This window comes from Nerophis ophidion, linkage group LG02 (genome assembly GCF_033978795.1).
Source record: "Nerophis ophidion isolate RoL-2023_Sa linkage group LG02, RoL_Noph_v1.0, whole genome shotgun sequence".
Lineage (NCBI taxonomy): Eukaryota > Metazoa > Chordata > Actinopteri > Syngnathiformes > Syngnathidae > Nerophis > Nerophis ophidion.
In genome coordinates this window covers 60,311,013-60,336,619 of record NC_084612.1, presented here as the reverse complement: position 1 = coordinate 60,336,619, position 25,607 = coordinate 60,311,013, and the positions used below count along the sequence as shown (strand labels likewise).

Sequence of the window (25,607 nt, the reverse complement as noted above, 5' to 3'; positions counted from 1 at the left end):
AGTAAGCATGCGCTAATTATTTTAAAAACTCTTCTCACTCCGGCACTTACCAAAGTTATGCAGTAAAAATTTGAGTGTGATGTAATCTTGGACCTTAAATCCTACTGAATACCTCTTAATCTTCTTCCCTTTATGCGATTTCAAATTACCGGTATTGAAATCAGCCTCCTCCATTTTGAAAATGATGACAGGGGAAGTGTCACTCGTGACGTCACGAGTTTGACCCGGCGGTAATACTAAGTATGCGCTAATTATTTTGGGAAGCGAGTTTGACCCAGCAGTAATTCAAGGCAGGCGCAGACTATATGCCCTGCGGCAATTCAAGGAAATACGGTATTTTTCAAAATAACATTATTCTTTTTCCTCTACTTGTTTTATGGCGCGGGCACTCAACGTTAAAATAAAAAAATATATACAATTCCATCATGAAACAAAATGACATACACAAACCAAAGCGGGTTTTTTCTGCCTTTTAGTGCAGATAGCAATGTGTTTAACTTCATAAGAATTATCCGACTCATACATGCTTTGCGGTAAAAAATAATAAAGTGCAACTGTGATAGGCTCCAGCATTCTCCACGATTCTGAAAGGGACAAACGGTAGAAATAGGCGTGTCGGGTGCAATTCGTTTGTAGCGTAGTGAGGTTCGCTAGTATGACTCCACGATATTTGAAATTTGTCAACGGGTTCCTATTATTATCGTGTTGAAAAGCACTTTATAACTCTCCCTCTCGAAGGTGGGCGCTAGTGCGCCTTTAAATCAGTTTGCCGGATAAATAAAACGTAGAAGAAGAAGAACATCCACCAATGAGAGGCTTGTTTATGAACGGCATCCGGACGTTGATTTGGCGCCAATGATTTGTATTTGCGTTAACGTTTTTTTTTCGTCGGTCGGTCATTTTTCTCGTGTTTTTGCTGAACGAACGAAGATAAAATGACGGAACTCTCTTTCCCTGTCAACTCAGTTGACAACATTATCAGCTTTTACCGGTCAGAAGTGTTAACTGGTCAGGAAGCGAAACACTTGAACAAGACTGACTTGACTCCTTCTCCGAAGGTAACTTCTTGTCTTTTTGCTCATAAACATAAACACAAAAAAATACAACATCACTTCAATCCTTCACTATTAAAACAAATCATGTATTGTTACTAATATACTGTGTTACTGCAAATATGGTTGAGAGCAGGGGTTCTCAACCTTTTTTCAGTGATGTACCTCCTGTGAAAATTTTTTTAATTCATGTACCCCTTCATCAGCGCAAAGTATTTTTGTTTGAAAAAAAGAGATAAAGAAGTAAAATACAGCACTATGTCATCAGTTTCTGATTTATTAAATTGTATAACAGTGCAAAATATTGTCCATTTGTAGTGGTCTTTCTTTAACAATTTGGAAAAGAAGATATAAAAATAACAAAAAACTTGTTGAAAAATAAACAAGTGATTCAATTATAAATAAAGCTGTCTACACATAGAAGTAATCATCAACTTAAAGGCCTACTGAAATGAGATTTTCTTATTTAAACGGGGATAGCAGGTCCATTCTATGTGTCATACTTGATCATTTCGCGATATTGCCATATTTTTGCTGAAAGGATTTAGTAGAGAACATCGACGATAAAGTTCGCAACTTTTGGTGGCTAATAAAAAAGACTTGCCTGTACCAGAAGTAGCAGACGATGTGCGTGTGACGTCACGGGTTGTAGGGCTCTTCACATCCTCACATTCTCACATTGTTTATAATCATAGCCACCAGCAGCAAGAGCGATTCGGACCGAGGAAGCGACGATTTCCCCATTAATTTGAGCGAGGATGAAAGATTCGTGGATGAGGAAAGTTATAGTGACGCACTAGAAGAAGAAAAACATTTGACGGAGGTGGGAGCGATTTAGATGTTATTAGACACATTTACTAGGATCATTCTGGGAAATCCGTTATCTGCTTATTGTGTTACTAGTGTCTTAGTGAGATTATAAAGTCAGAGGGCTGCGGTGACCGCCAGTGTCTCTGAGGGAAGCCATATGGAGGAGCCAAGAAAGTGTCAGCTGCTGTAGTAGGACACAAACTCCGCTCACGTCTCCGGTAAGAGCCGACTTAATTATACAATTTTCTCATCCAAAAACTTGCTGGTTGACATGTGGTAGAGAAACATGTTTGCTTGACCGCTCTGTTCCATATTAAAGCTTCACAACAAACAAAGAAACACCGGCTGTGTTTTGGTTGCTAAAGGCAGCTGCAATCCACCGCTTTCCACCAACAGCATTCTTCTTTATAGTCTCCATTATTAATTGAACAAATTGCAAAAGATTCAGCAACACAGATGTCCAAAATACTGTGTAATTATGCGATTAAAGCGGACGACTTTTAGCCGTGAGTAGTGCTGGGCTAAAATGTCCGCTCCAACCAATAACGTCATAAGCACGCGTCAACATAAGCGTCATCATTCCGCAACGTTTTCAACAAGATACCTCGCGGGAAATTTAAAATAGCAATTTAGTAAACTAAACCGGCCGTATTGGCATGTGTTGCAATGTTAAGATTTCATCATTGATATATAAACTATCAGACTGCGTGGTCGGTAGTAGTGGGTTTCAGTAAGCCTTTAAAGTGCCCTCTTTGGGGATTGTAATAGAGATCCATCTGGATTCATGAACTTAATTCTAAACATTTCTTACCAAAAAAAGAAATCTTTAACATCAATATTTATGAAACATGTCCACAAAAAAATCTAGCTGTCAACACTGAATATTGCATTGTTGTTATTTTTTCACAGTTTATGAACTTACATTCATATTTTGTTTTAGTATTATTCAATAAATATATTTATAAAGGATTTTTGAATTGTTGCTATTTTTAGAATTTTTTTTTTTTAAATCTCACGCACCCCTTCGCATACCTTCAAGTATCCCCAAGGGTACGCGTACCCCCATTTGAGACCCACTGCTTTAGAGAACGGCTTGTCAAACTTACAGTAAAGAACCTTTTCCAAGGACCCTATATCATCCTCATGCCTGTTAAAATATAAAATGCCCTCATTAGTACAATATATTTTAAACATTGAAATACCTTTTATAAATTGTTCATAAAAAGCAAAAACTTGCCATGTCCAAGTACTATCATAATGACCAACATCAAAATTCAGTTGCACAGTAGGCCTACATATTAATTAAAAACAAGGCAGAGGTTTTGTTTAACAAGTATATTTAATATTTTGGCCACAGTTGCATTGCACGCAGTTTGACCAGTCCCACTGTGTTTGAATATAGGAAAATTAAACACTGTACTTTAATCAAGTAAATAATTGTATTGTAATAGTAATAATGATGATTGTAAATAAGGTAAATAATTCAATATATATACTCTGATGATTAACTTGTGTGATGACTGTATATAGTATATATTTGTACCATGAATTGATTAATGTGGACCCTGACTTAAAAGAGTTAAAAAAACTTATTCGGGTGTTACCATTTAGTCTTCAATTGTACGGAATATGTACTGTACTGTGCAATCTACTAATAAAAGTCTCAATAAAAAGTTTCAAAAGGGATTTTTTGGCGTACCACAGTTTGAGAATCAGTGCTTTGGAGAAAATGACGAGTAACAAGACTGCAAAAGTCCAAAGGAACCACTTTGTTTTACAAGTAGTTTAAAGTGCTCCTCATTAGTTAAATGTTAACAAAATAGTAGGAATATTACAAATGTTATTAAAATCTCAGAAGTGACAATTGTAAGAGTGCGAATGAAGTCGTCATGGATTCTTTGAAAAGCACCGGGGAGACCATTTTTGTTCTTCTGTTATTGTTACAAGGGAACTGCACTTTTTGGAATCTTGCCTATCATTCACAATTGTAATGTAAGACAGCCTCACATATGTTGTTTCTTTTTTATTCATTCTAACTAAAATAAATGCTAGCAAAAGTCAGCTAGCAATGGAGCCAAAGGCTGTTTTATTCCGCCCATAAAATGTTCTAAAAACCTCCAAAAACCTCCAATCAACGTTTTATATACACACTGTAAATACAAAATGTAGTATAGTAACAGGCATACACATTATAATAACATGTAATATTTACATATTTTGCCCATTTTAAGCATACAGCGGCGTATTAATTTCACAGACTCATTACAACATGCGCTATTTACACTATTCATGGCACACTTCATGAGAGACAGCAACTACTACTTTGAGACAAATGATATTGAGAACCTTTTTGATCCTGACTACAAGACGGATGAGCAACAATTAGCTGTGTGCTAAACAGATCCAGCTTTAGTGAAACACTAAGCATCATGCAGTAGTAATGCTAAGTGTTAAACAAGAAATACAAACAACAAACATAATAAAACAGTCATGTACTGTACATTGTCTGCTCTAACTGAAATGTAGACTGATATGTTTATATCTTCCTGTTTAGAAGAAGAATTAAACCTAATGCTCATGCAGGTTTAAAAAAAAAAAAAGTGGGCGCAAACAAGTGTTTTTTCCTTCCTTTTTTGCCATTTTTGAGAATAAGTTCAATGTCTAAGTTGAACAACTTCTTGGTTTATGGCAACAACCTTCTACTAAGGGAAAGGCTTTTAGATTGAGCATTTATCAATTCGAGCGATGCAGCAGTTTACTATGTCAAAATAGCAGCATAAGCTACCTCTATGATCACGGCACCACTAAAATTTGTTTGTCTGCGTAAGCACTTATAATGACAATATTGCTAATGCTTGGTTAGTATTCAAGTCACACAATTCAAATACAGTAATGTTGCCATTTTTTAGGATTTTTTTTACAGAGCTTTATGAGAAGTAGGATTGGAGTACTTCCATAATCTGCATTGTTTGCCACCTCGTACATGTAATATATGATTTAAAAAAGTAAACATATGTATTTCTTGTTTTTCTTAGGGATTGTGAAAAGTAGGCAAAATTCCCCCAAAAACTGCAATTCCCCTGTAAAATAATCATTTAGTCCAAGGCTGCCCAGAATGATGTATACATTTTGTACACCAGGCTAAATACTAAAAGCACATTTTGTTTTATTGCAACTCTGACGTATACTGTACATACAGTACAGGCCAAAAGTTTGACCACACCTTCTCATTCACAACACAACTGAAGGTCCCAACCCCATTGATAAAGCAATACATTCCACTAACCCTGATAAGGCACACATGTGAAGTGAAAACCATTTTGGGTGACTACCTCTTTAAGCCCATCGAGAGAATGCCTAGAGTGTGCAAAGCAGTAATCATAACAAAGGGTGGCTATTTTGAAGGAACTAAAATATGAAACATCCATCCATTTCCTCCCGCTTGTAACATGTTTTCTGTTATTTCACCTTTTTTTGTTAAGTACATAACTCCACATGTGTTCATTCATAGTTTTAATGCCTTCAGTGACAATCTACAATGTAAATAGTCATGAAAATAAGGAAAACTCGTTGAAAGAGAAGTTGTCAAACTTTTGGCCTGTACCGTACATTATGTACTTCTAAATAACTCAATGCCAAATATATATATATTTTTTCAGCCGGAAGCGGTTCAAACGCTCTACATGAGAGTATTGCATCTGTTGTATCGTTTCCGCCCTGAATGGCACGCCATGGTAAGTACTAGGTACTACACTTGCACACCACTCTACTCAGTCCTTCCAAGAATTTGCAATTCACGTAAATTCAACCAGTCTCCGCGAATTATGCGCAGCCTCGTAACATTGTCAGAATTTTGCAACTTCCTCGTACATTTCGGCTAGTTGGTGTCATTTTTATCAATTGTATTTGTTTCGGATCGGCGCTCAAACAGGCACGTCAACCATCTAATCAAGACTTATGTTTTTTTTTGTGTCATCTTTCCGCATGGCTCAATCTCAGGTCCCAGGCCTCGAGTTTTAACTTTTTAAGGTCAAGGCAAGTGTTGCCTTAAAGGGGGGCTCATATTTTAGAGCACCATAGCAAGTTAGAAGGGCACCAAGGCAAACATTATTTTCTTTCAAGGCAGGGGCTCCAATGCATGCATGCATACATAAATATATCACTGTTGTTTATACTAATAATAAATTAAAATTGGTTAGCTTTTTGTCATGTCATGATGCCTTTATCTCGAATTTTACGTATTGATAGAGGGAGGTATTTTTTATTTATTATTATTTTTATTATTTTAAGTTACGTAGATGTAAATGCTGTATCGGGACAGATCCATTAAGAGTTTGAGCAGAAATATGCCATATAGTAATTAAATATACACAATAAAACATTAACAAAATGCTGTGTCACATGGATGTTTTTGAAGTAATACTTTGTGACGTGAAAAAAAACAAGTAATGTTAAAAAAAACTGTGTTTTTACATTTTTATAATAAAATGAAACACAAAGCAGTTTGGCTAATGGGGTTGAAGTCTAATAAACAAGCTTTGTTCTGCTCTTGGGTCAGTACACCCGTTTGGCCAACAAAAATAGAGAAGAGAGACACCTCTCACATCGAATACACAATCTTTACAGCCTTTGTTCAGTTGGATGAGATGACAAAACATTTGAGCTAGTATTTATTGTTATTTTTAATAAAAAAAATTAGATGGTGTTTTTAAGCGTCTGAAATTTTATGGCGAATTATCATTATACCGTTTATTCTTGCATCCCTCGTCCATTAACAAGTAAAAAAAAATAAAGGGCGGTCACAGCATGTCCTTATCGCCGATGTTGGTACATATTTTAGGGCATTACGGCGAAAGACGAGGGCAGTCTCGGCTTTTGCCACAGTTGCCGTGGTTAAATTCTGTTTCTGTCTACAGGGCTAATCCTTCTGGGTAATGTAGTATATAAACATTTAGCAACACACCAGTAACCACACTTCCTATTTTACATTTACTCATATAGTTTTTTAACATTTATGTATCTAAGTCATGGGAATTAATAACATATTTTAATTTTTAATGTCGACGTAGTAAAAAGTGAACATTTACCAGTACACGTCAATGATGTTGAAGTGGGATGATCGTCTCTCATTTACCAACCAAAAGTAGCGCTATGGATTTCTCTCAGAAGTTCACAAATGCACCTAACATGCAGGGTTAAATGTGTTGGAACATAAATGGATGTTACGATGAACACACACATTGTCTACGGAGAATGTCTTCAACTTGTGGATGACAGAGCAGACAGCGGACAATAAGGAAGCCTTTGCTAGTGTTGCAGTTTATAATTATAATTAATTCTAACTACTATTAGTCATAATTACAGTGCAGTAATTTGAGTATGTTCTGAGTATGTTCGTTTACTGCCATCTAGTGTTTGCTCTGATGTACTTGCTGTGTAAAACAAGTACAACATCAATACATTATTTGTTTATCCATCCATCCCTTTTTCTGCTGCTTTTCCCTTTCCCTCTTTCTTTGGAAATCCTGTGCATTTTTAAGTTAAGGTACAGGATAAACATCTAATGATAACAACTTCATCAACTCACAAGTTGATTGTAAACCCCCCCCCCCCCCCCCCCCCCCCAAAAAAAAAAAACTTTGGAAACATTGCTAAAACTTTCTGAAAAATATCCAGCAAATTCAGCCACGATGATCACAAAAAAGCCTGCAGAGTAAGGATGGGACTTCCCACTTACCAACATTACAATTACCAACATTACAATGACCAACATTACAATTGCCAACATCACAGTTACCGGCTTTACAGTAATCAACATTAGTTAATGTAGGTACCAACAATGTAGGTACCAACAATATAGTATACCATTATAGTTGCTAACATTATAGTTGCTAACATTACAGTTGCTAACATAACAGTTACCAACATTACAGTTACTAACATTAGTTCCTAACATTACAGTTACTAACATTACAGTTACCAACATTACAGTTACCTTCACCAACATTACAGTAACCCACAGTACAGTCACCAACATTAGTTAACCACATTACAGTTGCTAACATTAGTTACCAAAGGTACAGTTACCCACGGTACAGTTACCCACAGTACAGTTGCTAACATTACAGTTACCAACATTATTTACCGGTACTAACATTACAGTAACCCACAGTACAGTTACCCACATTACAGTTGCTAACATTACAGTTACTAACATTACAGTTATTAACATTACAGTTACCAACATTACAGTTACCCACAGTACAGTCACCTACATTAGTTACCCACATTACAGTTGCTAACATTACAGTTCCTAACATTACAGTTACCGGTACTAACATTAAAGTTATCAACATTAGAATTGGACAAGAATAAAAAAATGTGCCCTTGAATTAAACTTGTCTATTTTTTTCCCCCACAGGTTCCTCTTGTGGAAAACATTCAGTTTCCTTTATATCAGGAGGGGGCAACTGCCATCATGAGTGTGTACCAGGGCATGTAAGTTTTTATACAGTATTAGATAACGTGATGATGAAGTGTTTGTCATCGTTTGCTCATTCCAACAAACAAAAAAACATCATCTCATTGCAGTTCCACAGTATGTGCATGAAAGATCATATATGCATACCTTTCTGTTCTTTTAGGCGGCAGTTTCTGCCAATGTGTTTCGTTTATGACTTTTCACTGAATGACCTTCTTGCACCAAGTAAGTATATTCCATACATCTCTGTAATATGTATATCATACACTCATATGTTACATGTACATCATTATCTGTATTTTGTATTGCTTATAGTTCCCCAATTTTCCAAATATCTGCAGTATATCCGTTTTTATTTGTATACTATGTTTATCGTACCTTCATTTGTTATCATACTGTAATCTGTACTGTATCTTTATAGCATCTGCATCATCTATCATATCTTTATCAAACAGTGTAATATGTTCATTGCCCCTTATTCACTATATCAGAATCCAAATATGTTTTTTCTAGCATCCACAGTATATATGTCAAGCTTTTTTTTGTGGTGTGTATAGTTCTGTACATGTTGTAATTCTGCACTTACTGTATAATATTTAATGCGTATCTGCATCTTTTTCAGAGAAACAGAAAACACTCATTGTTTTAAGTGCCATCATGAACTTTTTGCAATTCCGAAAGGAGAGGATGAACATGATGCAGGAAAAGCAAGCCAAATATGTACGTATGGTTTTTAAAACATCTTAAATTTGAATTGGTGAAAGTGCGCCTGCACGATTTCAAGAAAAACCCTCATTGCAATTTATCTGTCAAAAATTGCGATAGTGATTTGATTTGTAGATTGTATTCATTAAAATGCATACAATTGCTAAAATGATGAGCGGAGGAATTTGTGTTACTTTTAGACTGTCAATCAATGCTACACATCAGAAAAATATGCACATTTTCAAAAATATTAAGGTTTATTTTTGTTTATAGGCCTAAAATTATCTTTAAAAAATGTATTATTAAAATTATTTTTTTGTTTTTGAAAATTACTAATTTAGAATCGGAATAAATAAATAGAAAATCGAGATTTGAATATGAATTGACTTTTTAAGTACTCCTAGGGTTTAAAAAATAAAAGCTCCATCAGGTTGGATGAGAATTGTTGATTTTCTTCCAGGATGTCTCTGTACATTGCTGTACTCATCTTTCCCTCTATCCTCACTAGTCTCCCAATTCATGCCGTTAAAAGACTTCCCCACAGCATGATACTGCCACCACCATGTTCCACCGTAGGGATGTTATTGTGCCTGGTTGCCTCCAAACATGACGCCTGGCATTCACACCATATCTTTGTCTTACCAGACCAGATGATTTTGTTTCTCATGGTCTGAGAGTCTTTCAGGTTCATTTTGGCTAACTTTTTACTGAGTAATGGCGTCTGTCTGGCCACTCTACCATACAGGCCTGATTGGTGGATTGCTGCAGAGATGGTTGTCCTTCTGGAAGGTTCCCCTCTCTTCACAAAGGAATGTTGTAGCACTAACAGAGTGACCATCTGGTTCTTGGTCACACTAGACTAAGATTAATGCAGCAATGTACCGAGTCATCCTAGATGAAAACCAACGCTTCCCATCCAACCTGATGGAAAAGTGCTGAAAAGAGGAATGGGCGAAACTGTCCAAAGATACAGCAGGTGTGCCAAGCTTGTGGCATCATATTAAAAAATACTTGAGGCATTAATTGCTGCCAAATTTGCATCTACAAAGTAATGAACAAAGGCTGTGAATACTTATGTACATGTGATTTATTTTATTTTTTTAAAATGTTATTACACTTGCAAAAATATAAAAAATCATGTTGGGGTATTGTCTGTAGAATTTTCAGTACGAAAATCTATTTTAATTATATTTTGGAATAACGCTGTAACATTACAAAATGTGGAAAAAATGAAACGCTGCAAATTCTTTCCAGATACATTATACATTTTCCCACTTAAGTATAGATATGTTGTATGTGCTAATATTTATGTCATGAATACATTTTCCAGGTATTCAGCATGGTGTAATTGTTGTAAGACTGTCTGAGCAATATGCTTCTTCAGTTCATATTCCAAAAAACTTACTTGAGTTACTTTGTTTATTGACAGAGGGCAGACCTGGATAGGATGCAGGCTTATTCTAAGGAAAACCAAGAAGCAGAAAAAAAAATAGCGATACTGACGTAAGTATTCATAAACACGCTAATGTCAGCAAAACGTCAAACTTACGGATTGTTGTCGTAAGTGGCTTTGGCTGTGTTCACATTTGGTTCATTTAAACTCAAGTGCAGTTGCTCTATTTGTTTTTTTTGTTATCACGCTCATGCAAGCTCTGGTGGACTCCAAACAAACACTCCATTTCGACAGCGTCTTTTCCCCGTCATCTTTGTTGTACCGGTAATTTTTAGCGCTTCCAAAACAAGCCTACTGACAGATAATAGGTAGGACTGTATGCTACGTTATATTAGAAATGGCAACAGCGGAGGATAAATGGCCCACAACAAGAGGATAGAAAAAAGAAGGAGCTTATTGACTATGGCGTCAAATTACAATGGCGGACGTGGACAAATTTTCCCTATTTATGCAGATTACAAAACAAAACATCAGGTAATGTCTCCTAAGAGGTGCCATTTTGGGGGTCCTTATACATCCATCCATCCATCCATCATCTTCCGCTTATCCGAGGTCGGGTCGCGGGGGCAACAGCCTAAGCAGGGAAACCCAGACTTCCCTCTCCCCAGCCACTTCGTCTAGCTCTTCCCGGGGGATCCCGAGGCGTTCCCAGGCCAGCCGGGAGACATAGTCTTCCCAACGTGTCCTGGGTCTTCCCCGTGGCCTCCTACCGGTTGGACGTGCCCTAAACACCTCCCTAGGGAGGCGTTCGGGTGGCATCCTGACCAGATGCCCGAACCACCTCATCTGGCTCCTCTCGATGTGAAGGAGCAGCGGCTTTACTTTGAGTATACACACACCATAATAATACCTGTATGTTGAAGCACAGCATGTCTTGACTTTGGTAGCCGTAATCCAATGACAATCCATCAAGCGGTGCAGCTTCGTAACTTTTTAAAGTCAAACTTAAACATATTGACAGATTTTTGAGCGCTAAAACTTCATAAGTGTGGGCTTGCTTGCTGGTGTCATTTATTGAACAGGCATCAACCTGCAGTCCACACATATCTCTTATATGTGACTGCCATCTACCGGTTACCCTTATTACACATGATACCCAAAAAATTAATTTACTTTGAGCTTTGAGGTCGGTAAGCATAACCAAAATTAATCCGTACATTAGGAGCACTGTTGATTTTTAAGAAAATTAAGGGTTTTAAGTGCGCCGTGTATGGTCCGAAAAATAAGGTAACTAGCTTGTTTACTTCAGATGTAGACAGTCATTTGTTTACGTATTTTGATATACTAGTGGTGTTCCTCATGGTCCCATTTAAGGTCCGATCTTTTTTTATCATTCGGGCTATTCAACTGGTAGCTCGCGAGTACTGTTCAAAAATCTTGTGACTGTGTCATATTTATGCAGACGGTCCTTAAAAAACAGCAGAGAGCTCCTAAAACTCTGACAAAAAAATAGACCAAAATCACATGTCCACAGCAGAAGATGCTGATTCTCCTGAGTATACAATGTAATATACTGTACTTTCTGTAAATGTGGCTCCCAAAACAATTTAGTTGGATAGCCCTGCTATAAATTGTCAAATGTGTCATTCTTGTGCTTTACCAGCCACATATCCAGACATTTTTTTCCTTAAAATTAATTTAAAATTGTACAATTGTTCAGCACCATCCCTCCTGAGCAGCAGGCTGAGGCTGATGAGTTGGCAGCAGCCCTCTCTGAGCTGCAGACCACCACAATGCATGAATACCAGGATGTGGTAGGTAACACATTGATCCATAAACTCTGCTCAGGCTTATGATCTCGGTGATCTTCTTTTAGAATGCAAAAAACGAGAGTATCGCAGAGTGGAAAACCAAAATCGCAGAGAAAGCTCAAAAACTGGTATGAGACAAAATATCCCGCTTAAACTTAATCCAAAAGTCTAAGTTCACATCAATTGTGTGTGTCGGTGTGTGTGTGTAGGCCCAGATAATGATCGATCTTGCCAACCTGAAGGAAGATGTAGCCAAACTAAAGTCTCAGATTGTTGAGTCACCAGAGGAGCTGAAGACTCAAATGGAGAAAATGAGGGAAACTGTCAAGATCATCAAGAGCTCTATTGTGAGTGAATAGTAGTTGGACAGCTACTGGACTTTTCAATAAGAGTCATTTTAATTTTCAAGTTGTATTTTTGCCAGGAACAAACGGATGAGTGTGTAGTAGAGCTGCAGAACATGGTCCAGAGAGGGACTCAGACTGAAGTGGAGATCCAACGAAGGTACAATTCGCTCCAAGATCTGGAAAGCAATTTCAACAACAGTAAGCAGCAACAGCAGGAGGTACGAACTTGGAAACTTCAACATCTCTTTAAAGTCTTTCAACTTGTCCGTTTCCAATTATTTTCTGCACAGTGCCACATACAAACGTGGTTTTCAACTAAAAAGTTTGCATAGTTTGTCGTACAGCCAAACATTTAGCCCAACTAACTAGTCTGTTTGCCCGCTTGGCTTTTGCAAAATTCCAAATTTAAGAATTTCAATTGAATTAATTTGCTTTTTAGAAGATTTTATTATTCCAAATTATATACTGCTTATTTTTATTACAGTCAAGTAAGGTGGAGTTTCGCCTTGTAATTCAATTCAATTCCATCCATCCATTTTCTGCCGCTTGTCCCTCTCGGGGTCACGCGGGGTGCTGGAGCCTATCTCAGCTGCACTCGGGCGGAAGGCGGGATACACCCTGGACAAGTCGCCAGCTCATTGCAGGGCCAACACAGATAGACAGACATTTACGCTCATATTCACACACGGGCCAATTTATTGTTGCCAATCAACCTATCCCCAGGTGCATGTCTTTGGTGGTGGGAGGAAGCCGAAGTGTTGCGTGCGACCAGTCTTCTCAGATAAAAAAAACACACGGGTCAATCCCAAGTTCTATCGGATGACATACATGTTGAGGAAGAAGGACCCCAGAGACAGAATGGTACAATACCAAGTTTTACTGAAGCTTTAGGAGACCAGCCCTTACAATGCGACAGTAGCATCAGCAAGAAGAGGTCTAAATCCAAACAAGAAGAGTCAGCTTATGTAGAGTGAAAACAGCCCCTCTCGCACAGAAAGGCACACAGGTAAGGCCTTGAAAACCGATAACAACTTGCCAAAACAGTTCTGTGAGCCGACCAACAGGAAGCCCTTAAAACAAAACAAAGAGTTTACTTGCGGACATAAGATAAAAGCACGGTGATCACAAAAAGACACACTACAAAGGAAAATACTAGCTGCTTTAAACATGACTATGGATTTAAAAAGAATGCTTAAAAATATCTCATTCTCACAATCCCCCTTAAGATCTTCCCCAGAAAATCCATCCTATCAGAGCAACACTTTTAAAGCCCTCCCTACATTAAAGTAGGTGCTGTTTCGGTTTTCGAGCAAGCTAGCAATAAACAATCAAACCATAGTTACATGTAAGGCAGGGGTGTCCAAAGTGTGCCCGGGGGCCATTTGCAGCCCGCAGGTCATTTTTTAACGGCCCCACGGCACATTTTAAAAATAATATGGAAAAACATTAAAAACATAAAAAGTGGTATAAAAGAGCAAACAGGTGAAATGTAACAAGAAAATGTTGCAATGTTTACTCCAATAACACAAAGCTGCCATGCAGGCTGTTTCTTTCTTTAAAAAAAAAAAAAATTGTGAATCAAAATCAATTATGAATTGTTGACTAAGTCAAGGCTCCAATTTCGTCACATTAAATATTCCCCTTTGAGATATTTTTGGGGGCAAATGTTGTATATTTTATGTTTGCCATGTAAAAAATTGAGCTGTTTTTTTTTCAAAGAAGGGCCTAAAACAGGGGTCTCAAACATGCGGCCCGCGGGCCAATTGCGGCCCGCGAGACATTATTTTGCGGCCCGCACTTTGATATGACAATTTAATGTTGGTGTGGCCCGCAAGTTTAATATGAATGCCGCTTGACAGCGTCAACGTTCCCAATTTTCCCGGGAGTCCCCTGAATTTCAGGGCATCCATTCTCTCAAAATCCCTGCCGATTTTTACCCAATCCACAATATTCAGGGGGTTCCATAATGGCCTTTAGCGCCCTCTACATCCTGTACAGACAGTGTGCAAGCCAAGTTATATGTTGCATCTGGCTGTGCAGCACGCACGCGTGCCATTGCAAGACATAGGTGACCAACAGCTACACAGGTCACACTAAGGGTGGCCGTAAAAAAAACTTTAACGCTGTTACAAATATGTGCCAGACTGTGAACCCACACCAAACAAGAATGACAAACACATTTACGGAGAACATCCACACCGTAATACAGCATAAACACAACAGAACAAATGCCCAGAATCCCATGCAGCCCTAACTCTTCCAGGCTACAATATACACACCCCCGCTACCACCAACCCCCCACAGCCCCACCCTCCCTACTTGTGTCGGTTGAGGTGGTGTATATTGTAGCCCGGGAGAGCTAGGGCTGCATGGTGTTCTGGGTATTTGTTCCCTTGTGTTTAAGTTGGGTTAGGGTGCAGAGGTTCTCCCAAAATGTGTTTGTCATTGTTTGGTGTGAGTTCAAAGTGTGGAGCACATTTGTAACAGTGTTAAAGTGGTGTATACGGCCACCCTTAGTGTGACCTGTATGGCTGTTGAATAAGTACGTCTTGCAGCCACTTATGTTGTTCTGCACAAGTCTCACACAACATGTTACAGAGCCGTCACTTTAGTTGTGTGATGTAAAAGCGTGCGCGATGACATTTTGTGGAGCAGTAGTCCACTTATGCCAGGGACTAGTGAGATTTATTAAAAATATTCTAAAAAATAGCAGAAATTCATAAATACTAAATAATTATATTAATTGTATAATACTTCAGCAAAATATGAATGTAAGTTCATAAACTGTGAAAAAATAATACAACAATCCAACATTCAGTATTGACAGCTCGACTTTTTATGGACATGTTCCATCAGTATTGATAAATCGTCCGCATGAAGCTATAATAGCTAAGAAAACTCCAATGGAGATCAGGGCAGACTTAATTAAGTCAGACCACCAAACAAAGGTGTTCTGGAGCCAATCTTTAAAGGGGTCAGAGACATCAGATACTTCAGTAAGTCCTCTGGACAGGGCTCGCAGGCCTTTTAAGGCCCTGTGGACCGAGCCATCAGGGGCGGTGTTAGGAATGAAGCATTTGTCGCCAAACATTGCACACACCTTCTTCCTTGGCTAGGATGCGGTCATGGGCTATGCGGTTCTCGACGGCCATGAGGGGAAACACTTAGAAATATTTCATTCTGACAGAACCCACACAGTCACGGGGAGAACATGCAAACTCCACACAGAAAGACCCAGAGCCCGGGATCGATTACTTTCCAAATATTATCTGTAATACATACGTGTACATTAGACTTATAGTAGTACTACGGTATGTAAAAATATGTAAAATATACTGTAAAGCATGATTCTGGAAAAAACACCAAAGTAATCAATTGAAATTTCAATTGTACATCTTGTTTACAACTTTAATTCAAATTCATGGAATGGAATTGGAATTTCATAACATTCATATTTTGCACAAGCCAGTTGCTGGTGTATTATTCCTCAGAATCAAGTATGTTCACACCAACAAACACACAAATTATATCCACATAAGCCAAAATAAGTTAATATTTTGAAACAAAAACCTTCCTGTTTAATACGCTTGAGAAATTTCTGGAAAAAGACACTTTTAATATGCGTAAGCATCATATCGCAGGCCTCTCATTGCCCTTAAAAACGTTGATGGAAATTTGAATGGATATTTTTCAGTGAGTGAGGAAAACACAAAGGTACAGTTTCCTTAATAAAACTTTAATGAGTGAAGTAAGAATTTAACGCCCATATACAACATCATTGACATATAATTAATCAATTTAAATCATTCATTTTGTATTGTAAAATTTTTATTTGAGACATAAAGGATGATTTACCTCTGCCAGGAAGGTATGTACGTATATGCTGGGGATTGTCATTTAGTTAGCAGCATAGTTCAAAAGGTAATGGGCAGATTTTGATTAAACTTCCAGGAAATGTCAAAGTGGGATGACGTACAAGTGATTTGATTTTGGGGCTGATTTTCTAAAGAAGATTATTTACTAATCTCAGAGTGCTTTTGTAATTTATACCATCATTGAGGATTAGATAGTACTTTATTTATTCCGTCAGGAGAGTTCCTTCAGGAAAATTACAATTTTCAGCACAATCCCATTCAAGAATAGACAAACATTACAGGGAGACAGAACAGGATCGCTGACGGGTCTGCCGGCTTCCAGCGCCCCTTACAAAAAAGATGACATACAGGTAAACAGGGGGGGAGGGGGGGGGGAAATAATCATGGATCCGCATAACCAAAATAACTAAAGCTGATGTAGTTCAAACACACATTAAAACCTTAACCACTACACATGAAGAATGATTTGTTAGCTTTTTAGATGAAAACATGGAGAGCTGTGGCTATTGCATGTATCTGTTTGTTTAAACATAGTAACTAATGCAGTACAAAGAACAACTTTCCAAGTTATTAAGGATAATTCAACTGAGAACTCTCAATTTTTTTAACTCATAAAGTAGCTATGTTTTTTACTATGCATTTTTTTAGATTATTTATTTCACCTATTTCTTCTCAGCCTTGTCCTTCGCACTCAATGGTTGAAAACAATATTTTGTCGGCCTTGCTGTTAGCTAATGTTAGCGAGTGACCCTGTGGCATTTGTTACCTTGCTGTGTGGATATATCTCAAGCTGGCTCCCTCGTAACTCGAAATTTTGCTCGCAACTTCAATCAAAACATTCTTTTGTTAATTCAAGAATCATTGCTGATATCTGTCCCCTTTTTACAGCATCAGCAGCTGTTGAGTCAGCATGAGAAAAAGCAGAAGGAGCTGAGAAACCTGTGCAATGAGACAGGGCAGCTGAAGCGAGCTCTCTGTATGAAGCAGGACAAGGAGTCCAAGCAAAGCCTTCGCAGGCAAAAGCAGAAGGAGATGAAGGAGCAACATGTTGAAGATGTTTTGAGGTATGCATTTACATAATCTTATACTATTATTGATAACATTATTTTTTTGTTTCACTCACTGTTGCAATAAAACGCTCATCATGTCATATTCATTTTGGGCGCCCTAATATTTTGTTTGGAATTTATCTTTTTCCATATTCAATGATTTTTGATGACAATATTCAGGCCTCGAATTTTTACATTTTTCAAGGGCATGGCAAGTGTTTCCTTAAAGGATCGAGGGCTCATATTTTAGGGCACCAAGGCAAACAATATTTTCTTGGAGGTTTCTTTGGTTCATCCGTTATACAGTGCTCAATACCAGGGTAGAGCGGAATATACGTAAATGATAGCCATGACCTTTCCCTCTATCCGAAGGTATAGGGACACTCGTTCACTGGGGATTACCTCAACACGTAGGCTGCCTGCCGCCCACGCCTGCAGCAACTCCAGTGTAGAGCAAGGACCAGTCCCTCTTAAGAAGTTTGGTCCCAGAATCCAAATTGTGGAATAAGATGTCTAATCGAAACTTCTAAAACTCTTAAGCAAGCTCAAGCTCTTTCCCCACCATGGAGGTCACATTGCATGTCCAAAAAAACGGATTTGGATTTTCCTGTAATTCCTTTCCTTTGGCCTGGCTTGAGGATGATACCCCGGTGTCCCACAAAGTATCATCACTCATCTTGATGTTTTTCATCGGATCTTCTGAATCATTCTTTGTCTGCCCAGTGACCTACCTGTCTTGAAACCCTACCTGGGGCATATACTCCCAAATAACATACAGTAGCTTCTAGGATCAATCGGGCACTAAAACCCCTCCACCTTGGAATGGTGGTGATTCATAAGGTCATTGCTCAGGGACAATTACCTAAATAGATTTTTTTACTCTGTGTAAAAACATGCACCTAATTCTTGTTGTTAAAAAAAATCATTGTGCAAAAAGTGGTTGAAATGAATCATGAAACAAGACATGTCTGTCCATGATGAGTATATGTACAGTTACTGCGTCTAGAATTTAGTTAATTTTGATGAAAGAAATGAACAGAAGTCAAGTGATTTTGTTTGTGTTCAAAGTGAAATTGTCTGTGCTTTGTTTTGATTTGCTAAATGAAAAATGCAGTCAGTGTAACCAAATCCATCACAAGCGTGAGGAGATGGCGGACAAAATCCAAGAGATCTCCAGAGAAACACAGCAGCTAAAAGTTAAGATCAACAGCCTAAGAGACGTTTGCAGTAAAGAGACCCAGAAAGCTCAGGTAAGACTGCGAAATACCGGAAAGGGAAAATGAATAGTACATTACAGTGGTGCCTCGGTTTTCCTACACCCCACCTTTCTTATCTTGTGGTTTTCTGAGAAAAACTTAATTAACCCCAGTCCTTGTATAGTTTGTATATTGTCCAAGTTATCGCGTGACCAAACATTGCATGTAACAAACTAAGTCTTTGTAGTCTGTTATGTAAAGTCTTGTAAATGTCTTTTTATGCAATAAAACAGAAAGTGAATTTGCAAACCAAAATAATGCATTTAAAAGCAGAACAACTTTACCAGCAGCGAAGCATAGATGGCACAGCGGTTGTCCAAAAATCTGAGGGCTCCTGGTACGAATCCAGCCATTTCCCTCCTTTGCGTATGACTACTAATGACAACCGTAGTCTGTTTTATTGATTGATTGATTGAAACTTTTATTAGTAGATTGCACAGTTCAGTACAATTGACCACTAAATGGTAACACCCGAATACGTTTTTCAACTTGTTAATCAATTCATGGTACAAATATATACCATCAGCATAATACAGTCATCACACAGGTTAATCATCATAGTATATACATTGAATTACCGTATTTTTCGGAGTATAAGTCGCACCTGCCGAAAATGCATAATAAAGAAGAAAAAAAAAAACTATATATAAGTCGCACTGGAGTATAAGTCGCATTTTTTGGGGAAATGTATTTGATAAAATCCAACACCAAGAATAGACATTTGGAAGGCAATTTAAAATAAATAAAGAATAGTGAACAACAGGCTGAATAATGTACATTATATGAGGCATAAATAACCAACTGAGAAGGTGCCTGGTATGTTAACGTAACATATTATGGTAAGAGTCATTTAAATAACTATAACATATAAAACATGCTATACAATTACCAAACAATCTGTCATTCCTAATTGCTAAATCCGATGAAATCTTATACGTCTAGTCTCTTACGTGAATGAGCTAAATGATATTATTTTATAAAATTTACGGTAATGTGTTAATAATTTCAATCATAAGTCGCACCCTCGGCCAAACTATGAAAAAAACTGCGACTTATAGTCCGAAAAATGCGGTATTTACATTATTTACAATCACCTGAAAAACCTGAAATGTAAAAAAGCATGTTCATGATTTATTATTTCAGGAAATGGATGAGTGTGTTGTTGTAGTGTATATGCTGCAATGTTTTGCATTAAGAAAACATCACCAAATCTTAAATTATAAATAAATTAGATTCATAAATCTCTCACAGGTTTCATACTCATTCTGTATTTGGATGTTGCTTAATAATGTTGGAACTATTTCTAAATGGTTGATTTATATAGGCTAGTAAGGTAAAGTTTTGTACCTGACAAGTTTTGTCTACCTTGCTTCTGAAGCCTTCATCAGAGGCACAACATGATGTTAGCTTGACATTGTCTGTGGCGTGTTATATGGATTGTTACATCCCACCTGAATTGGTGGGATAGCGGTGTCCCTTGGTGTGCGCCTGGGGTAGGGCGGGGCGTCCCCCCGTCGTCTGGATGTCTACCAAATAGCCGGGAGCGGCCCTGCAGGACTGTGTCCCAGGTGTGGGATAGTTGATATGCTCCTTCGTCCCTGTTGACAGTTTTGGGGCCTGCTTCCTGATTTCAACCGCCTCTTTGTATATTATCAGGTACAAAACTGTACCCTACTAGCCTATATAAAAAAACCATTTATAACTACACGTCAGTAGGCTAAATGAACCTCTTCAACATATAATGTTGGAACTAAACATTACTGGACATGGGGATGCAAAACATTAACTTCACACCATTAAAAAAAAAAAAAAAATATTATAGATGACATTAAAATTAAACATATGTTAGTAGCTGTAGTAATTCATTGTTAACACATAAAGATCACACGGCATCAATTAATATCCATGAAATACTTAAAAATGCACAAATAAACCCAACGTTGTCTTTAATACATTACTGTTCAATTAGTGTAAAGAAATTATGTACTTCACTTTTGTTTTCCTACTGGGATTTATGGTCGAGGGAGTTTGAAAAGTCATTTTCTGTGATGTTGAATCTTTTTCTTTAGAGTTTATGAATCCACTCCATTCCATGATCATATTTTTTATGATATATGTCTTGTATATTCACCCCTGAACCTTTACATTGCTCTAACTGGGGTGTAGAAAAAACAATTGATTTTCAAATTAATCTGAAGTCTTCTTTGTAAGGATTCTTAATGGATTCATAAAAATCTGAAATCATTTTTTTTGTCGTTGTCAGACAAATCATATTGTTGCTGTAGATGACTATATCTGCTGTACAGGTTTACTTTAGAAAAGAGAAGTGTGGGATACTTCTCTTGCTGCCTTCTTTCTATTTGACTTTATTAATTGATAGGTAATTTTTTTATAAACAAAAACAGTTTTATCAAAGCTGTTTATCTTTTTCATGGAGGAATGTAATTAATCATAGAACTGGCACCCAATGTTATTAAATAATGGGGAATTGATTCTGAATCGAATTGTGTGGTGCCCAAAGATTCACAGCCCTGGTACAAACCCTGTTTCCATATGAGTTGGGAAATTGTGTTAGATGTAAATATAAACGGAAAACCATGATTTGCAAATCTTTTTCAACCCATATTCAATTGAATGCACTACAAAGACAACATATTTGATGTTCAAACTCATAAACTTTATTTTTTTTTGCAAATAATAATTAACTTAGAATTTCATGGCTGCAACACGTGCAAAAGTAGTTGGGAAAGGGCATGTTCACCACTGTGTTACATCACCTTTTTTTTAAACAACACTCAATAAACGTTTGGGAACTGAGGAAACTAATTGTTGAAGCTTTGAAAGTGGAATTCTTTCCCATCCTTGTTTTATGTAGAGCTTCAGTCGTTCAACAGTCCAGGGTCTCCGCTGTCGTATTTTACGCTTCATAATGCGCCACGCATTTTCGATGGGAGACATGTCTGGACTGCAGGCGGGCCAAGAAAGTACCCGCACTCTTTTTTTACGGGGCCACACTGTTGTAATACTTGTCTTGCTGAAATAAGCAGGGGCGTCCATGATAACGTTGCTTGGATGACAACATATGTTGCTCCAAAACATGTATGGACCTTTCAGCATTAATGGTGCCTTCACAGATGTGTAAGTTACCCATGCCTTCGGCACTAATACATCCCATACCATCACAGATGCTGGCTTTTGAACTTTGCGCCTGTAACAATCGGAATGGTTATTTTCCTCTTTGTTCTGGAGGACACCACGTCCTCTGTTACCAAATTGAATTTGAAATGTGGACTCGTCAGACCACAGAACACCTTTCCACTTTGCTTAAGTCCATCTTAGGTGAGCTCAGGCTTAGCCAAGCCGGCGGCGTTTCAGGATATTGTTGATAAATGGCTTTTGCTTTGCATAGCAGAGTTTTAACTTGCACTTACAGATGTAGCGACCAACTGTAGTTACTGACAGTGGTTTTATGAAGTGTTCCTTAGCCCATGATGTCAGTTTTTGGTGCAGTACCGCCTAAGGGATCAAAAGTCCGTAATGATTTCTCCATATTCTCTGAACTTTTTGATGATTTTACGGACCGTGGATAGTAAAATCCCTAAATTCCTTGCAATAGCTCGTTGAGAAATGTTCTGAAACTGTTCGACAATTTGCTTACAAATAGGTGACTCTCGCCCCATCCTTGTTTGTGAATTACTTAGCATTTCATGGAAGCTGCCTTTACACCCAATCATGGCACCCACCTGTTCCCAATTAGCCTGCACACCTGTGGGATGTTCCATATAAGTGTTTGATGAGCATTCCTCAACTTTATCAGTATTTATTGCCACCTTTCCCAACTTCTTTGTCACGTGTTGCTGGCATCAAATTCTAAAGTTAATGATTATTTGCAAAAAAAAAAAAAAAGATTAGTTTGAACATCAAATATGTTGTCTTTGTAGCATATTCAACTGAATATGGGTTGAAAATGATTTGCAAATCCATTGTATTCCATTTATATTTACATCTAACACAATTTCCCAACTCATGGAAACGGGGTTTGTAAATAAACTCGCCATTTTGAATGTTTGCCTTCCATGTGACAACCTTAAGTGAGGAGGACGGCCTCAAGGTCACGTGGTCGCAACATAGTCCTTTGTCTTGTGTACTGATTATTGTGGATAATTGTTTGCAGGCTATGTACGACACCCTCTCTGCTGCAATGGATGAGCTACAAAGGAAAATTGAGATCTACACATTGAATCTGAAACAAGACGTCGCCAAGATGTTCAACAACTTCTGAGTCATTTTTATTTGACTGCAGACATAGAAACATGAACTTTTTTTAGATTGTTTTACCAAATGGCCAATGTAACTACAATAAACAGTATCTTCTTTTCTTATATTAACAAGGATAGTTTGTAAATGTTTGACTTATTTGTTCACTCTAAAACAGAACAAGTCTGGAGGTTTGTGTTTCACCTTCATGCTTTACCTTTACTTGCATGTGTTTCACCTTAATGCTTTACCTTTACTTGCATAAAACAACAATGTGAAGGACTGACCTGAAGAATCTCTACACATGGACTTCCAACTAAACAAGCACTTGGCGACAAAGGCAAGGAAAAAACCTACTCTAGGTAAGAAACCTTGAACTGAATCTATACAGTAGTATTAGTACACAATTAACACATACCATCGATGCATGCTGGTATGATCATTCATTGTAAATATTGATCATCCTTCAAACTGCCCCTCACTATACGCAGAGTGGTGGGGGCCCCGTTTTTCATATGTCAATAAATGAATGACATGGTGTTTCATGTAAAATTTGTCCACAAACTTATTCCTCTAACACCTAGACCAGGGGTCGGCAACCCAAAATGTTGAAAGAGCCATATTGGACCAAAAACATATTAAAAGCCTTATATAAGTGATACAATGAAGTCAACACATGATATAAGTGTCTAAATTGGCCTACTATCAAAATGATTATGCATCGCAGGCTGACACAAATCTTCGTTGACAGAAATGTTGAAATGTAAAACGTATTCTACACATTTTTACAACATTGGAATAGTTAGATTGGATTAGTAAAACGCAGGCTTCTCAGAGGGTGAGATAACTCCTGGAAATTACGAGCTTAGAATGGCCAAAGGTATAGATGTGTGTGTCCAAGTTAAAGGAAACGGCAGGCTGTCTTCTTCTAATCTGTGCAAGGGTAACGTTTGCTGTGGTCTGGAACAACATGGCAAGCAAACAACGATCAGAAATGCAGGCAATATTACATACAGATAATGTGTCATGAGAAATGCAAATATAAATACACAGAGGACATAGGACATTAAAGAGGAACATTATCACAATTTCAGAAGGGTTAACACCAATAAAAATCAGTTCCCAGTGGCTTATTTTATTTGTCGAAGTTTTTTTCAAAATTTTACCCATCGTGGAATATCCTGAAAAAAGGCTTTAAAGTGCCTGATTTTCGCTATCTGTGAAGCCACCGTCCATTTTGCTGTGACGTCATCCAGTGATATACATGCTATCCAGGCGGATAGCACAGCAAGATATAGCGACAATAGCTCGGATTCAGACCCGGATTTCAGCGGCTTAAGCCATTCAACAGATCACGCATGTATAGATACGGATAGTTGGAGTATGGAGGCAGATAGCGAAAACTAAATTGAAAAAGAAACTGAGGCTATTGAGCAAATAGCTATTGACGCTATTCGGCCATGTCTGCATTAGCATCGCCGGTAAAATGTGCAGACCAAACGATCGGGCTTTCGCATTTTGTGACACTGGAGCAATTTAAATCCGTCGATTGGTAAGTGTTTATTTTGCATTAAATGTTGGTGGAGGGAAACTCTGAATGCAAATATAGCTACAAATGTACATACAGCTAGCCCAAATAGCATGTTAACATCGATTAGCTGGCAGTCATGCCGCGACCAAATATGTCTGATTAGCACATAAGTCAATAACATCAACAAAACTCACCTTTGTGATTTCGTTGACTTTATCGTTGGAAATGCATTTGCAGGATATCCATACATCTCTGTGCCATGTGTGCCTTAGCATCGCCGGTAAAATGTGCAGACCAAACGATCGGGACTTTCGCATCTTGACACTGGAGCAACCTAAATCCGTCGATTGGTAAGTGTTTGATTGGCATTAAATGTGGGTGGAAGGAAAAGCTGGATGCAAATATAGCTACAAATGTACATACAGCTAGCATCGATTAGCATGCCGTGCTAATCGATGCACAGTCTACGTAAATCAACTTGAATCCATCCCTGATCGTGTTGTTACAGCCTCCGACAACACACCGACGAGGCATGATGTCTCCAAGGTACGGAAAAGAGTCGAAAAAAACGGAAAATAATAGAGCTGATTTGACTCTATGTTTATAATGTGTTTGAGAAAATGGCGGTTGACTACCTAGGTGACGTCATCGCTCCGAGAGCAAATAATAGAAAGTAGTTTAATTCGCCAAAATTCATCCATTTAGAGTTCAGAAATCGGTTTAAAAAAATATATGGTCTTTTTTTTCTGCATCATCAAGGTATATATTGACGCTTACATAGGTCTGGTGATAATGTTCCCCTTTAAATGATGCAATACGTACATAAAGCTAGCCTAAATAGCATGTTAGCATGCAGTCGTGCACTGACCAAATATGCTTGATAAGCACGCCACACAAGTCAATAATATCAAAAAAGTTCACCTTTGTGCATTCATGCACAGTATAAAAAGTTTGGCGGACAATACGAGACAAAGAACGACTGACATAAAATGTCTTTCTCTGGCATCGTTGAAGAAAGTTATACATGTTAACTATGGTGA

The 25,607-nt window shown here is 37.8% G+C and overlaps 1 protein-coding gene across 1 annotated transcript; it reads left to right on the top strand.

Annotated features, from left to right (window-relative positions):
* The first annotated feature begins 795 nt into the window (after window positions 1-795).
* Window positions 796-23,173, top strand: nuf2 (UF2 component of NDC80 kinetochore complex). The gene is made up of 13 exons (XM_061887754.1): window positions 796-1,058; window positions 5,522-5,596; window positions 8,284-8,360; window positions 8,507-8,568; window positions 8,966-9,063; window positions 10,478-10,551; window positions 12,162-12,255; window positions 12,318-12,380; window positions 12,462-12,599; window positions 12,677-12,817; window positions 17,363-17,538; window positions 18,638-18,773; window positions 22,954-23,173. The coding sequence occupies exons 1-13, from the start codon at window positions 936-938 to the stop codon at window positions 23,059-23,061; spliced, it is 1,365 nt and encodes a 454-aa protein (XP_061743738.1). The 5' UTR covers window positions 796-935; the 3' UTR covers window positions 23,062-23,173.
* The last annotated feature ends 2,434 nt before the right edge of the window (window positions 23,174-25,607 follow it).